Raw genomic sequence first — 17,570 nt, 5'->3', positions numbered from 1 at the left:
ATTTTTATTTTTGCCTATTCTTCTCCGAAAGTGGGTTATTAGTATAATTTTACCAATGTGCTATGACATTGCTGTGATATATTTGTTTATTTATTGACATATAGACATTCATATAATTTTAGTCATCTGAAAGAGCCATATATGTCTTAGATGGATTTCTTTCTATTGTCTGAAATAATGTCATTAGACCTTATCATACTACAAGTGTTTTGAAAGCTTACCTTGGTTGAACAGACAGAAAATGATGACGAGATGGAATATGAGAAAGTGATCTTGGTGGTGCTCAAACTCGCCCACCTCTTTGTCAGCAGCCAAAAGAAAAAGAAGGGGAACCAAGACGATGATGAGGGGGACGAGGAAGAGGATGTGCCTCGACAGCTACAAGAAGTACCTGATAAATTCTTAGAATTAGCAGGTAAATAATTACTCTTTTCTGTGATTAACCTCGTCCATATGATGGCGCCCATATAGTTGTCATGAGGCGCGAGTGGGTACGCGAGGAGGCTCGTGTTGACGTCTTGATTATATTTATTTTGTAGTTGTAGCTGCATGAACTCCGAATTCAATGAACTGGCTTGATCATTTTTTCTGGGTTTATTATTACAGGAATACCTCACTCTACGACCAAGTGCTATAAAGTAGGTGAAACAAATGTTGGGTGTTGTATGCGAAAGCCCCCATCAGAAGTGAAGCAAAAATTGAGGGTGTTGGTTGACAGGGTCCATGAACACAACACTCCCCCCTATTATTTACATGTAAAACCTTTAACCTCTATATACGAATTTTCGCATTGCAACCACTCAGCTGGGAACACAAGTCGGTTGTATAGCGAGGTATTCCTGTACCCTGTGAAGGGAATGAGTAATACAGCCGTGACTTTATATTTTATGTTGCAAGTATCTAAAATTGTTGAACGGATGATGTTTTTACCAACTACTTTTATCGAGGAAGATGGAATTGTAACTGAATACCAATCTGCATGTAGAGAACTGCACTCTACAGAAACTGGCTTATGTAGGATCCATAATGACCTTGTTGCAGCCACATGCTTTGGTAGAACATCTTTATTGGTTTTATCAGATTTATCTGCTGCCTTTGACACAGTAGATCATGATCTACATAGTGACCTTCATTCCTTTTGAATTCAAGGTGAATCATATTTGCTTATGCAGTCATAGCTAACAGGTCACTTTCAGCATGTTGTCATCGGACAGTCTCTGTCAGAACCAAAACCCAGGAGTCTAACCTCAGTTCATTACTTTTCATTTTATACATTACATACATACATTTACCAAGGCTTTTTCCCTCTTCCAAGGGAGGTAGCCAAAAAGGTAAAGGCATAAAAACACTCCCACCCATTTCATCCCTAAATACACTCCACACCCCTCCCACCCTTCCTCTTATCTGAGCACCTCCTGGATGACGGGTCATCCCTGCACCCTGCCCACCGCCCTGGGTCAGAAGCAGTGTCGCAAGACACAGCACATCCACAGCAAGGCCGCTTCATTTAATCGGTGACCCCCCCTCTCCGTCCCCCTTTGCATATAAGGCGAGGGCGGGGAGAAATCCCTTCGGGCTGCGTCAAATTTACTCACACATACTACCCCACCCCCCGCCCATTCCTCCTCATGCAGTCACAACATCATCCATATACAACCATTCTCCACTCACCTCTGTCTTCCGTCCTCTCCCTTCCTTCCTCAACAGACATTCCCCTCTTCCCCAAAGCCCCCTTCACCCCATCCATCCACCTCATCCTAGGACGTCCCCTCATGTTCACTCCCTCCACATCTGCCTTCCATACCTCTTTTACTAGTCTTTCTTCACTCATTCTTTCCATGTGTCCAAACCATCCTAATACTCTTTCATCAACCCTATCTCCCAAATCCTTTTTCACCCCTGTTCTCCTCCTCACCTCCTCATTTCTCACTCTATCCAGCCTAGTAACCCCCACCATACTTCTCAGACACCTCATCTCAAACACATTCAATCTCCTCTCTTCTTCTCTTATGTTCCACGTTTCTGCCCCATACAGTGCTGTTGGCACAATCACTCCTTCATACAGTCTCCTCTTCGTATCCATTCCCAAATGTCTATTCCTCATTACACTCTTTAAACCACCAAGGCATTTACTCGCTTCTCTCAATCTACATTCTACCTCCACCTTCACTCCACCTTTTCCTGCTACACTTGCACCCAAGTATCTAAAACTATCCACTTCCTCCAGTCGCTCTCCCTTATTGTTCACTTCCAGTCTACTGCCACTTTCACCCCTTGTACATCTCATCACCTTACTTTTACCCACATTTATCTTTAGCTTTCTTCTATCACATACTCTCCCAAACTCTGCCACCATTTTATACCCAAGCAATTTGGCAGATCTGTTAGACACTCAGTGTACAGTATCACTTCTATGGAGATGACACACAGATATACATCGAGATCAGTGATATAGCTGATATTAAGGGAAAAAAATAGTAGCCCTTCTGCTTGATGTAAAAGTCCTGATGCTTGTGAGAAGACTCAAACTAAATGGAAACAAGACAAACATTCTTTTTCTCAAAAGTGGTCTTAGAGTTGACATTGAGATTGAGTTTGGTGTCCTGGATCTTGGAGACCTACGATTGTATCCCAGTCCATTAGTAAAAAAAAACACCTGGGGATATCATTTCATTCTACCCTGAATTTTAAGCATCGCATAAATAATCTAGTCAAGACTTGTAATTTCCGTGTAAGGAATCTTTACACTGTGAGGAAGTATCTGAATAAGGGTACTCTGGTTGGACTTGTGCAATCTTGTATCATGTCTCACAGAGACTATTGGAATTCTCTATTTTTGGAACTGCCCAGCAGCTACTTGCTGAAGAAAATCCAGACCATTCTAAACAAGTGTGCCAGATTGACATCTTGACTTACACCAAGAACTCCAACCACACGTGACCTGGTCGAGTTGCACTGGCCCCTTGTAACGGCTCGCATAGAGTTTTAAAATCTGCTTGTTAGTTTGTAAGGTCATAATGTTCAAGCAACCTAAGTATATTGTTGACATTAAATCCAGACCTGAGACTGAAACACAGATGTCTCTGCTAAGAGGTGAAGACGTTTATAGATTTTATGAACAAAAGGCAGTAAATGAGGAAGCTTTCACGAAGAGATCTTTTGCTTACGCTGCTCCTTGGCTTTACAACACGCTGCCAGTTAGGGTAAAGCAGCAGTCAACACTTGCTAGTTTTAAGACCCACCTTAAAATCTTTATTTTCTCAAGCATATGATACCACACGAAAGGCATATAGAATATGATATATATATATATATATATATATATATACATATATATATATATATATATATATATTTTTTTAGTACATACATACATATACCAAGGCTTTTTCCCCCTTACAAGGGAGGTAGCCAAAAAGGGAAAGGCATAAAAACACTCCCACCCATTTCATCCCCAAATACACTCCACACCCCTCCCACCCTTCCTCTCATCTGAGCACCTCCTGGATGACGGGTCATCCCTGCACCCCGCCTACCGCCCTGGGTCAGAAGCAGTGTCGCAAGACACAGTACATCCACAGCAAGGCCGCTTCATTTAATCGGCGACCCCCCCTCTCCGTCCCCCTTTGCATATAAGGAGAGGACGGGGAGAAATCCCTTCGGGCTGCGTCAAAATTTACTCACACATACTACCCCACCCCCCACCCCCCGCCCATTTCTCCTCATGCAGTCACAACATCATCCATTAGTATGATCCAATATTCATTCGTATTGTAATGCAAGTGCTCGTGAATTCAACTGAAGAGCTGGTGCTCAATAATATAAAACACCAAAATATTATTATTGTTATTTTGATGCATCAATCATCGTACCTCAGGCATCCAGTGCTGTGTCCGAAAATTTGACTCCTATTGAAGAGGTTAAGAAAATCTGGGCAGGTGTATTGAATATTGAGAAAGTGTTGGTGGCTGTATCTGTCAACATAAATTTTGTGGGAACTGCCAACCAATTTTGATCAGGTGGATATTACCTCTGGCCCATGGTGGGCTCATGAAAATGCCATTCCCTTCAGGTAAGGGACTTGCCCTTAACTGAGTGATGATTCTGTGTTTTGTGTCAAAAGATTGGTTTATGATTTTCAAAATGTTTAGTTTTCCAAATAATTTATGTAACCAGAAGCTTTACTTTACCGCCAGCGCCTAGACCAAATTGACCCCCGAAATGACACGTTTTGTAAACTTTCAGCATAGTTTAAGATTGTTGGTAGTCAAAGGAACATTGTTGTCTTAATCTTTCTTGCAGAAGACCCATGTTCTCTATGGTGTGGAAATGCTTTAACCCATTCAACTCCGATGACAAGATGTCTTGTCATTTGGTCAAATAAAACAAAAAATCATAAAACACCAAAATGTTTGATCAAACATTTTGGTGTTTTATGATTTTTTGTTTTATTTGACCAAATGACAAGACATCTTGTCATCGGAGTTGAATGGGTTAATAAACTTTATTTTGGCTATTATGTATGTACTACACCATTCATATGATTTACTGATCACCAAGGTCTTGGAGAAGTACTGTGTTTTGTTGCATTGCATGTGACCCAGGGAGGGCAGTGGGTAAGATGCAGGGATGACCCGTCATCCATGAGGAGCTAAGATAAGAGAGAGAAATGGGTGGGAATGGGTATGTGGCTTTTGGCTTGGCTAGCTCCCATGTAAGGGGGAAAATGTCCTTGTTATATAGACAGATAATCAACAGTTGTGTTTGTTTACATGTACACATCCCCATAGAAATTGCAAACAAGGGTCCCACATTGATTAGCTCTAGTTCGGTGTTGCCATGGCAACAGACAACAGTTGCCCCAGATGTAATTGCTGCATGGCTGACACAGTGCACTGTTTTGTTAGTGTGTGTGTGTGTGTGTGTGTGACCAGGGGTTGAATTAGTGGTCATGGCAGGTTTTTTGTGGACTGATTTTCCTGCAAGAGTGCCAGGGTGGTGGTGACATTCTGTGCCTTACCATGGAAAACTCCCAGACCCCCTTTACTTTCTTTTAGGAATGTCCCCTGTGGGGTTACAGGGAGAAGGACTCCTAGTCCTAACCCCTGACCCGTTTTTGTCGCCTCGTACGAGTCCAGTGGTAGCAGCATTTTCCCCCATCACAGGGTACATACATACATATACCAAGGCTTTTTCCCCCTTTCAAGGGAGGTAGCCAAAAAGGGAAAGGCATAAAATCACTCCCACCCATTTCATCCCTAAATACACTCCACACGCCTCCCACCCTCCCTCCCATCACAGGGTAGGTAGGCAAAAAATAAAGGAAATGAATATTCAGAGAAATGGTACAGGAAAGCAACAAAGGGTTGGGGGGACAGCATAACAGAGGACAGTCGCAGTATAATAAAAGTGTCATCATTTCTCTATGAAAAGTCTTCCTCTATTACAGACAAAATGATCTGTTGGTCTGGTCCATAGGGGTGCCCAATATAGACCCTAAAGTATTATCAGCTGCATGTTACTTTGCCACAATAACATGCAGCCAATACCCCAGATGGATTTTTTTGGCTACCTCCCTTGTAAGGGGGAAAAAGCCATTGGTATATGTATGTTATCCCTTACTGTGTTTGGTACCTTTCAGGGTTAGTTCATGGAGTGTTGCCAGCGCTTGAGAAGACCCTGCAGGTTGCTGTCGTTTATTTTCTGGAGGCCTGGTGGCTCGGAGACCTGCCAGCCAAGGAAGAGGTCATCAGCAATGTCCTGCCTGTTTTGCTCGGGTTCTGCATGGCCAACCGACCCCATGTGAGTTGAGACGGGGTTATGATATCAAACCATCATAATATCATCATGATCTTCATCATAATCATCATCATCATCATTATCTTCGTTATCATCATCTTCTCTTCTCTTCTTTTTTCTTCTCCTCCTCCTCCTCCACCTTCCTCTTCTATTTTCTTCTCTTCTCTTTTCTTCTTTTCTTCTTCTCCTCTTCTTCTCTTCTTCTTCTTCTCTTCCTCTTCTTCTTCTTCTTCTTCCTGTTCTTCTCTTCTTCATCTTCTGCTCTTCATCTTCTACTTCTTCTTCTTCTTCTTCATGTAGTGTCCTGTCATAAAGCAGTAGCCAGAATGAATGAATGTAAGTCAATCTTTCCACTTTGAAGATGTGGCACCTGCTGCCGCTGCTGCCTGGGCTGATGGCAGGCAGGCAGGCAGGCCCACCCACCTCTGGCCAAGGCACGGGGGATGTTAGAGGGAAGGTCATCAATAATTTCTCTCTCTCCATCCCTCCCTCCTTTTCCCTGTCTCCTCTTCCCCCCCCCCCCTCTCTCTCTCTCTCTCTCTCTCTCTCTCTCTCTCTCTCTCTCTCTCTCTCTCTCTCTCTCTCTCTCTTTCTCTTTCCCTGTCTCTCTCACTCTCTCCCTTTCCATCTCTCTATCTCTCTCTCTTTCTCTTTCCCTTTCCCTGTCTCTCTCACTCTCTCCCTTTCCATCTCTCTCTCTCTTTCTCCTTTCTCATCTCTCTCCTTTCTCATCTCTCTCCTTTCTCATCTCTCTCCTCTCTCTCATCTTTTCTCTCTCTCTCTCACACACACACACACACACACACACACACACACACCTCTCTCCATTCCTTTCTTCTTTCCCTCCCTCTCCCACTTCCCTCTCTCCTTCTCCTCTCTTTCTTCTCTTTCCATGCTTAATAAGACATTACCAAATGTCCCTAATAATCCAGGCGGCATGTAGAACTTTGTCCTTCTCCGCAGAAAACAAACGTGAAGAGGCTGTGGGCTCTCCACAGGGCATTCGACCTCATTGACCTCCTCCACCCGAGCAATGCCGCCCTCGTGGACCAGCTGGTGACCTGCGTCGCAACTCCCATTTTCCTGAGCTGCGACGAAGGGCTGCGATTCATCACCTGGCTCTTCGGTATGGAGGAACTCGTGCCCAAGCTGCATCAGCGCGTAAAGGAGGTGTTACCCAAGAACTCGAAGAACCAATGTGCCAAACTGGCCAACGTGTATTACCGGGCATGGAAGAGCTATCAGGGAGAGCAGAGGAAGGTGGGTTTCTTAATTTGTCGATTTCAGGGCAAACGCGAAGTTAGTTTTGTTACGACAAGGAAAGTCTTGATCATTGAGGACCCTGTGTGGAAGGGTAGCTTGCCCTTTATCAGAATAAAACGAGACTTCATTCAGAACACAAAATAATTGTATGGGAGCTCCTGAATTTTACCTTGAGCCCCGAATGAAACTGGTATGAACCATAACGAAACTCGGTGTTGCCACTGTGATATATGCCAGTTCCCACAAAATTCCCACAAGGAGATCTGGATTTCCACATTTTTTCCCACAAAAAAAGAAGGAATTATTATACACACAAATAAGTTCGTTGCAACATATCATTTGCTCACAAAACATCCCATGTGAGCAAATTTCTCAAACACAAATTTGTGGAAAATTCCCACAATGTGGCATCGGTGACGAAACCTTTGACAGAACCCTTGGTACCATTGCATTGTTAATCTTTAGAATAGGAACACTAAAAGCCCCCTGTTGATTGGATTCAAGAAACGAAAGGAAATGACAATTTCCGTATATTTCGATCACTGACTGTGATCCTCTTCAGCGGAATACATATTTTGCTGAAGAGAATCACAGCCAGTGATTGAAATATGCGGGAATTGTTATTTCCTTTTCTTAAATACAATCAACAGTGGGTTTTTAGTGTATTTACTAATGTGTTACGACATTACATGGCAGTTTAGAATAGGAGTTAGGTTCTTCTCTTATGGGTCCTTCTGGTCACAGATGATGGAAGAAAACTGCCTTCAGGACCTCATGTACCACGCCGTCCACGTAGACCCAACCATGGGAAGGCTGTCGGCCAACCTGCACTTGTTTCTCGCACAAATTCATAGTCACAAGAAGGAAACGGCCGTCTCTGTGATGCTGAGTAACCTGTACGAACCATTTCTCTGGCGATCTCTCAAGGTGAGTCCCAATGCATCTTCAATATCAGGCATGACTTTCTTCCAATTTAAATCTCTCTTTTTTTTTTTTTTTTTTTTTTTTTTTAAACAAATTTTTGTCATTAATTCCCAATTGTCATTAATAACTGTAAAGTTTACATTTATTTAAAAATTTCCCCCCAAAATGCCTTCTAGACACCTTTAAATTTGCTCATGAAGAGCAAAAGTGCTGGGGCTCTGCCTCTGGACCCCTGGCCAATGTAAATTTATTTATTTATTTTATTTTATTTTTTTACCCACTATCATGCCTGAGTAGGGTGGATAACAGATTGATTTATTGGGGTATTGGCTTCGTGTTATTGTAGGGTTAAAAGCTGCTTGGTAGCATGCAGCTGATACTTTAGGGTCTACATGGGGCACCCTACATACCAGAGCCACACATCATTTTGTCTGTGATAGAGGAAACCTCTATTCATAGAGAAGTGCGAGATGCAGGGATGACCCGTCATCTAGGAGGAGCCAAGAGGGAGGGAGATGAATGGGAGTGGAGTATGTGGGGATGGAATGGGTGGAAGTGGATTTTGTGCCTTTGCTTTTCGCTGCCTCCCTTGTAAGGGTGGAAAAAACCATTGGTATATGTATGTATAAGGCGAGGACGGGGAGAAATCCCTTCGGGCTGCGTCAAAATTTACTCACACATTAAATGAAGCGGCCTTGCTGTGGATGTACTGTGTCTTGCGACACTGCTTCTGACCCAGGGCGGTGGGCAGGGTGCAGGGATGACCCGTCATCCAGGAGGTGCTCAGATGAGAGGAAGGGTGGGAGGGGTGTGGAGTGTATTTAGGGATGAAATGGGTGGGAGTGTTTGTATGCCTTTCCCTTTTTGGCTACCTCCCTTGGAAGGGGGAAAAAGCCTTGGTATATGTATGTATGTATGTATATGTATGTATTAAGTGAGTGATATAATTATGGATATGCAGATGGAGAGATGATAATGGAAGAGATGGCAGTAAGAGGAAGGTGGGCAGAGTATTTTAGGGAGTTGCTGAATGTAAAGGAAGATAGGGAGGGAAAGGTAGTTGCAGTGGGAAGTGCTAAGAAAATGAGAGTTATTAGTGAGGAAAATGGAGGAGAAATAAGGAAAGTTGTTGTTGTTGTTGTCGTTCCCTAGACTGTCTGTCCGAGCAGTCCCGTCTCCCCAAGGAATGCCATAGCCGAAACTGGGTTTTCCCACAAATCCTTTATAGAGCGTATGTTGTGTTGTTTGCGTGCATTATTGTGTATAATGCAGTCTTCCATTATGTGTTGTATGATATGGGGTGAAGTGTTACATCCTGGGCAGCTGTTCACAACGCGGTCATCCAGCCTATTCTGGTAGCTTAGAAGTGCTGGGTGGTGACTGCACCGCAGTCTGGCCAAGTGGACTCTGTCCTTTCGTGGGAGAGAGGATTCAGAAGGGTGGATATCAGGGGGTCTGGCATGCAGCAGTGTGTTGTCTTTCAGTGTGTTAATGGAGCGGTGAGTGATATGATTATGAATATGTTTCCGGAGGCTGGTATTTGGTGGTTGTGGAGGAAGAGAAGAGAGTATCTGTGCGTGATAAAGGTCTTTGGGTGTTGTTTTAATGTTTCTTGGTGTGTGTGGGTGTTCTGCTATGTAGTGTAGCGGGTGTGATGTGTTTGTGGTGGCTGCGGCAAGTGTTTGTGTGCCTCTCATGTCGAGGTGGTCCTTGACTTTGAGGACTTTTGTTTCATGGTGTAAATGGTCTGTAGGTGTTGTATTTGTGCAGCCTGTAATTGTTTTTAGGGCTTTGTTTTGTATGATTTGAAGGGTGTTGTGGTGTGTCTCACTGAGATTAGGAGCCCATGCAGGACTCGCATAATTCAACACTGAGCATATGCATTGTTTGTATATTGTTATATTAGTTTCTTTGTTTTGTCCAAATGTTGTTCCAGTGATTGACTTAAGTGCGTTAAGTCTGGGTGTGCATTTGTTTTTTATGTTTGTGATGTGTTGTTTGAAAGACATGGATGTATCGTATGTTACACAAAGAATTTTCGGTGTGTTTGTGTGTGGTATTAGAGTGTTGTTGATGTAGAGATGAGGTATGTATTTGTGTTCTTTTGTCCAGTTGGTGAGAAGTGTTGCTGTAGATTTGGTTGGAGCTATTTTGAGTCTGTTTGTGATGAACCATGTGTTGAGTGTGTCAAGGTATGGCTGGATTATTTCTGCAGCTTTGTGTTACGATGTGTGCATGTGATTGTTATGTCGTCTGCGTAGGAAGAGATTGGATGGATGCCATGAGTAGTGTTTAAAAAATGGAGGTACAGTGATGGACTGGCTGCTGAGGTTGTTCGATGTTTGTTTAAAGAGGGTAGAGTGCTGGAGGACTGGAAGAGTGCCTATATAGTTCCACTTTACAAGAAAAAAGGGGACAAGTGAGAGTAGTAGTTTTAGAGGGATAAGTTTGTTGATTGTGGTTGGGAAGGCTAATGGAAGGATTTTGATTGAGAGGATTAGGAGAAGAACAGGGAATTTGTGAGGAACAGTGTGGGTTTAGGACAGGTAAGGGTTGTGTAGATCAGATTTTTATGATAAGACATATGTGAGAAAGCTTTAGGAAAAGGTAAGGGTGTTTTTTGGGTCTATGGATTTGAAAAAGGCTTATGACAGGGTAGACAGGAAGGCACTGTGGGAGGTATTTCAGATGTATGGGATAGGAGGAAAGCTGTTAAAAGCAGTCGAGAGTTTTTACGAGAATAGTAGAGCCTGTGTCAGAATTAGAAATACAGAGAGCGAGTGGTTTGAGGTAAAGGTGGGATTTCGCTAGGGATGCATAATGTCACCATGGCTGTTCAGTGTATATGTGGATAGGATGGAGCAAGGAGTAAGCATAAGGGTAATGGGCCAGGGATTAGGTAATGATTAAATATGTAGAAAAATGGGAGATAAGCCAGTTGTTTGCTGATGACACTGCACTTGTAGCAGGATCAGAGGAGGGATTAAAGAAGTTAGTGATAGTTTTGGGAAGGTGTGTGGAAAAAGGAAGTTAAAAATAAATGTGGGTAAAAGTAAGGTGATGAGATGTACAAGGGGAGAGAGTGGCAGTAAATTTGAAGTGAGTATTAAGGGAGAGAGACTGGAGGAAGTGGATAGCTTTAGATATTTGGGTGTGAATGTGGTCAGAAAGGAAGGAGTGGAGGTGGAGGTAGAATATAGATTGAGAGAAGCAATTAAATGCCTTGCGGGATTAAAAAGTGTAATGAGAAATAGAGATTTGGGAATGGATGTTAAGAGGAGATTGTATGAAGGAGTGATTGTGCCAACAGCACTCTATGTGGCAGAAACATGGAAAATAAGAGAGGATTTAGAATCTGAGATGAAATGCCTGAGAAGTGTGGTAAGGGTTACTAGGCTGGATAGAGTGAGAAAGGAAGAGAGTGGGGGGGGATGGAAAGGGAGTTGGGAGATAGGTGGGTTGATGAAAGAACATTGGGATGGTTTGGACACATGGAAAGAATGAGTGAAGAAAGATTAGTAAAAGAGGTGTGGAAGGAGTGAACATGGGGGCAACCAAGGATGAGATGGATGGATGGGTTAAAAGGGGCATGGGGAAAGAGGGGAATGTCTGTTGAGGAAGGATGGGAGAAGACAGAAGATAGGGGTGAGTGGAGAACGGTTGTGTATGGATGAGGTTGTGATGCATGAGGGGGAGTGGGTAAGGAATGGGGGTGTGAGGGAGTATGTGTGAGTAATATTTCAACACAGCCCGAAGGGATTTCTCCCCAGTCTTCCCTTTTCCTGCATGAAGAGACGGATAGGGGGGTTGCCAATTAAATGAAGTGACCTTGCTGTGGATGTGGTGTGTCATACTGCATTGCTTCTGACCCAGAGGAGCAGGCAAAATACAGGGATGACCCATTATCCAGGAGGGAGGGGTGGTGAATGGGAGTGGAGTATGTGAGAATGGAATGGGTGGGAGCAGATTTATGCCTTTGACTTTGGCTACCTCCCTTGTAAGGGGGGGGGGGAGCCATTGCTATATACGTTTTTGTTGATTAAATCTTTATTTCCCCAGGTGGCCAATGGGTATGTCCGTATGAATGCGGGTGCACTGCTGTGTGACTTGTTTCCGCTGTGCGGGCCCAAAGAGAATTTGCAGCAGGAAAAGTCCGAGCTGATGGACCGGCAGATGAACCTGCTACTGGACCTTCTCCTAGACCCCAATCATCTTGTCAGATGTACTATGATACAGGTAAATATGAGGATCGTTAGGGCTGTGTACATGAGGGTGACAGAGAGTGGGGTTTGCCATGTAAGTGTTTAACCCATTAAACTCCGATGACAAGATGTCTTGTCATTTGGTCAAATAAAACAAAAAATCATAAAACACCAAAATGTTTGATCAAACACCAGAAAAGTATGACGTCAGTCCTCGCTTCGCGAGGACTGACGACATACTTTTCTGGTGTTTGATCAAACATTTTGGTGTTTTATGATTTTTTGTTTTATTTGACCAAATGACAAGACATCTTGTCATCGAAGTTTAATGGGTTAAGACGGTTTTCCTGTGGATGTGCTGTGTCTTGCTGCATTGCTTCTGACCCGGGCAGTGGGCAGGAGATGGGGATGACCCTTCATCCAGGAGGAGATGAGATGGGAATGGAATGGGTGGTGGTGGTGAACGAATGTCTTTGACTTGGCTACCTCCCCTATAAGTGGGAAGAAGCCCTTGGTATATAGATAGATAGGGTCATGTACTAGGTATAAACCTTAATAGGCTTAATAAAGCTGTTAAAGGCTTAATAGGCTTTAACATTGTGTGTATATATTTACCTAGTTGTATTATATGTAGGGTTGCGGAGTCGGATGGTGTAAGGTCCGACTCTGTCTCCAACTCCTAGAATTCCTAGGATGCCGGCTCCGACTCTGACTCCTTTGATTCCTCCGATTCTGACTCCGACTCCCGACTCCTTAACTCCTTGACCCCTATGATGTGGAAATCTATTCTACAGATCCATATACCAGCCTCCCACACCTATTCAGCAAGCATTTTATAAATATTTTTCATGTATATTATTTTTTACATGAAACATTCACTTGTATGATAAATATACTCGCATATACACTCACCCAGCTTTATATATATATGCACACAAGCACGTATATTCGTATAAACATATATGTATTAAATATATAATGGTATTATTTATGCTCATGATCATCTACCAACATATGAGCACTTTCAAATCTGTCATGGCAGAGTTGCCACTTCAAGCTATATATTTTCTTTTTCCTTTGTGCCACTCCCCTCCCCCCAAAAAAAAATCATCTGTTATTTCATTTGTCCATTCTCATAAACCTTCTATCACAATATTAGGAAAAAATGTGACAAATCATGATGAGGAAAGGTTAATGGAGGATGCCCTACCTAGTACTTACTGCAGAATTAATTTCACCATGTTATCATAAAAACCAGGAATCAGTTCAGGAAAGAGAGAGACAACCTTCCCCTGTGCACACTGTTCATAGCTGCTGTTGTTCCTCCCCTTTTCAGTCATCACCAAATGCTGTGACATATGCTCTAATGTCATTCCTATCTGGCCTCTGAGACTGGTCAAAGTTTATCTCAGGGCATTATCCCAGCATGACATAGCTCCTACAAAACAGTAAACCACACAAAAACACTTCCATTGACTTTTACATACATGAAGACGTACGTGCATAGTGCATACGTAGTGGATATTTACTATTGTCTACACTGTCATGTACATGATGGAGTTTTAGATGTTAACATAATTTGAATTAATTAGACTGTCAACAAAGGTAAAGTAGTTAGTTTAAATTATTTAAAGATAAAAATCATCTGTCACTTGACAATTGACAAATTATTCAGGAATTTGAATTAATAATTATATTTATTGAATATTTATGAGGTGGATGGATGGGGTGAAGGGGGCTTTGGGGAAGAGGGGAATGTCTGTTGAGGAAGGACGGGAGAGGACAGAAGACAGGGGTGAATGGAGAATGGTTGTATATGGATGATGTGATTGCATGAGGTGGAATGGGTAGGGGGATGGGGGGTGAGGTAGTATGTGTGAGCAAAAGTTGATGCAGCCCGAAGGGATTTCTCCCCGTCCTCTCCTTTTATGTAAGGGGGGGGGGGGAACAGAGAGGGGGGGTCGCCGATTTAATGAAGCGGCCTTGCTGTGGATGTGCTGTGTCTTGCGACACTGCTTCTGACCCAGGGCAGTGGGCAAGGTGCAGGGATGACCCGTCATCCAGGAGGTGCTCAGATAAGAGGGAGGGTGGGAGGGGTGTGGAGTGCATTCAGGGATGGAATGGGTGGGAATGATTTTATGCCTTTCCCTTTTTGGCTACCTCCCTTGTAAGGGGGAAAAAGCCTTGGTATATGTATGTATGTATGAATATTTATTAAACGTAGAAATACATTACACTGGCTACAACTCCCATAGTATAGAATGAATGAAAGTTTTAATACAAACTACATTCTGAAAACTTCTATAAATGGATTCTATACTGGATGGTTATTAAATTTTCTCAACACAAAACATATCAAATTTTTTAGATTATTTAAACTTGGAATAATGAGACCTACTGCTTTCTATTTGCACAATAGCAACACATTTTTTCACAGTGCACATCTATAGACAGTATTTTACAGCTGTTGGACTTAAGGAGTTGGATAAAAAAAAATTTCGACTCCTTGTACTCTTAGAACTCCGACTCCTAGTACTCTTAGAACTCCGACTCTGACTCCGCAACCCTGATTATACGGGAAGGTGACCCATCTTTGTATCTTTCAGCGTCAAGTTTTTTCTTAAAATCTTGTATAGTGTTTGCACACAGTGTTTCTTTATCTAAATTATTGGAGATATCCAGTACTCAATGGGGGAAGCTTTTTTTTTCAGATCTCGTCTATAGTTATCCTTTTTGAGTTTCTTTTTGTGTCCTTGTTTTTCCATTGTCCCATTTTAGTACATCATTCCTATCTAGGATTTCCATTCCTTTCATGTTTCTCTAAATGGCAGATCTCTTTCTCTTCTTTGTTCCAAAATTAGTAATTCCAATTTGGACAATCTTTGTTTATATGTTAATTTGGAGAGAATTGGTGCCAACTTTGTATTCTTTCTAATTTTATATTCTTTTTAGTACTGGGTGTCCATAGTGTTGATACATACTCCAGTTTTGGTATTATTAGTGTAACTAATATTTTTTTAATAATTTCCTCATCCAAGTAGTCAAATGCCACTTTCATTGACCTCAATAGGTTGAAGGTTTCACCGACTATTTTATTGATATGTTTGTCCGATTTCATGTCTGCTGATTATTACTCGAAGGTCTCTTTCCAAGTTCACTTTTCTGACTTGTTCACCAATTTTATAATATGTGTGCGTGTGTTATTATATACAAGATTGAAATCTTTATCTCTAGGAGACTGCTCTGTTTAGGTAAATTTATGTTGTCTGTCTGAATTGTTCCACATATTAATGCATCTTTGCAGTAGTTGTGTGTCCCTTAACATCCTTCAATACTCGTTCTCTTCCACTGAGTAATGATAAACACAGAAAATGTGATCTTGCCAGTTCACAGAATTCGGGGGTCACTCAGCAACAACTACAATATAAATATAATCAAGATGCACACACCAGCACCCTTGTACACCCACTCGCACCTCGTGACGCCTACGTAGGTGGCGTCGTATGGAAGAGGTTAACATCCTTCGAGCATTCTTTGTTTTTATGTTTTTAGTGTAGGAGCTCTATTGTCCCACACTGTCAGATCATTTGCCTATTTTGTCCACTCCTTTCGACGTTCTAAAAATGGCTGGGATATTGTCTTTCTTCTCTCCTAATGTGAGCAGTCAAAGTTTATAATTTTTTTTTTTACATTTTTTCTAATTAATTTGTTTATTTTTCACCCTCACCCTTGTACAGGCAAATGGATATTTGATGTATGTATGCATATGTGTGTATGTGTGCCACTTTGTATGAGTAGATTCATTATAGTATATTGTTCATTCTGTATATTTCTTTTGTAGAAATGCTGGGATGACCCGTCATCCAGGAGGAGCCAAGAAAAGAGGGAGGGAGGGGTGGAGTATGTAAGAATGAAATGGGTGGGAGTGGATTTATACCTTTTGACTTTGGCTACCTCCCTTGTAAGAGGGGGGGGGGACCCGTGGTATATGTAGGTATGCAGACTAGAATTCTTGCATTCATTTGAAAATATTCATTTCTATGTTTGCTCGATTCAAATGAAGTTGTCAAGATTTTTTATTTTTTTTATTATTATTATTATTATTATTATTATCATTATTATTTTCATTACGCAGGGTGTGTGCAGTATTCTGCAGCATTACTGGATCGTGCTGCCGTCGTGGTTCATCAAGGACACTTTCCAGAAACTCCTTTCCCATCTGTTGGTCGATGCATCTTCGGCCAAAGTTCGAAGTTGTGTCATAAAGGTGAGGAAGTGCAGGTCTAATTTGAAGTTTCAAGAATTGTGTTGTACAGTACAGGGCTGGACAATTCGGTCGCTCGTGCACCCAGATTTCATCTGTGGGTAACCATAGGTTGCTCCACACAATCCCACTGGGCAACTACTGTAAAACTGGAATTGTCCACCTGATACACACATATATACTGTATATATATATATATATATATATATATATATATAATTTTTTTTTAAATCACAATACACTTTAATTCTAAGCCATCAACATCGAGAGACTCGTGGAGACCAACATGCAGAAATTGAAATGTGGTACAGCTAAGGACTTGAACCCAGGCTAGCATGTGACAAATGTTAGTGACTTAACCGATTGCACCATCAAGAGGTGCAATTGGGTAAGTCACTAACACTTGTCACATGCTAGCCTGGGTTCAAGTCCTTAGCCGTGCCACATTTCAATTTCTGCATGTTGGCCTCCGGGAGCCTCTTGATGTTGATGGCTTAGAATTAAAGTGTATTGTGATTGATAAGAATGTATATCTGTTCACTGGGACCCATTCAGTGTTGTACATATATATATATACATATATGCACAAATTTCACAAAGCACATATACATACATATACCAAGGCTTTTTCCCCCTTACAAGGGAGGTAGCCAAAAAGGAAAAGGCATTAAATCATTCCCACCCATTCCATCCCTGAATACACTCCACACCCCTCCACCCTCCCTCTTATCTTAGCACCTCCTGGATGACGGGTCATCCCTGCATCCTGTTCACTGCCCTGGGTCAGAAGCAGTGTCGCAAGACACAGCACATCCACAGCAAGGCCGCTTCGTTAATTCGGAGAAAAAAAAAAAACCCTCTCTCTGTCCCCTCATGCAGAAAAGGAGAAGATGGGGAGAAATCCCTTCCGGCTGCGTCAGTTTACTTCTCACACACTCCCTTACCCCCCATCCCCCACCCACTCCCCCTCATGCATCACAGCATCATCCATACACAATCCTTCCCCATTCACCTCTATCTTCTGTCCTCTCCCGTCCTTCCTCCACAGACATTCCTCTCTTTTGTAATGCTCCTTTCACCCCATCCATCCATCTCATTCTAGGTCAACCCCTCATGTT

The 17,570-nt window shown here is 42.3% G+C and overlaps 1 protein-coding gene across 5 annotated transcripts in view; it reads left to right on the top strand.

The window, feature by feature from the left end:
• The window catches only part of LOC143031678 (condensin-2 complex subunit G2-like), a 57,849-nt gene that overhangs the window by 7,891 nt on the left and 32,388 nt on the right, over nucleotides 1-17,570 (top strand). For all 5 annotated transcript variants that reach the window (XM_076195805.1, XM_076195804.1, XM_076195803.1 and 2 more), the window contains exons 4-9: nucleotides 235-415; nucleotides 5,642-5,802; nucleotides 6,763-7,059; nucleotides 7,807-7,989; nucleotides 12,046-12,222; nucleotides 16,324-16,455. In XM_076195805.1, the coding sequence (XP_076051920.1) occupies nucleotides 235-415; nucleotides 5,642-5,802; nucleotides 6,763-7,059; nucleotides 7,807-7,989; nucleotides 12,046-12,222; nucleotides 16,324-16,455 (1,131 nt within the window). The remainder of the gene's footprint in view (nucleotides 1-234; nucleotides 416-5,641; nucleotides 5,803-6,762; nucleotides 7,060-7,806; nucleotides 7,990-12,045; nucleotides 12,223-16,323; nucleotides 16,456-17,570) is intronic.

The sequence above is a fragment of the Oratosquilla oratoria genome, chromosome 12 (assembly GCF_046742065.1).
Source record: "Oratosquilla oratoria isolate Oo_2021 chromosome 12, ASM4674206v1, whole genome shotgun sequence".
Classification (NCBI taxonomy): domain Eukaryota; kingdom Metazoa; phylum Arthropoda; class Malacostraca; order Stomatopoda; family Squillidae; genus Oratosquilla; species Oratosquilla oratoria.
This window is presented reverse-complemented; position numbering and strand designations above follow the sequence as displayed.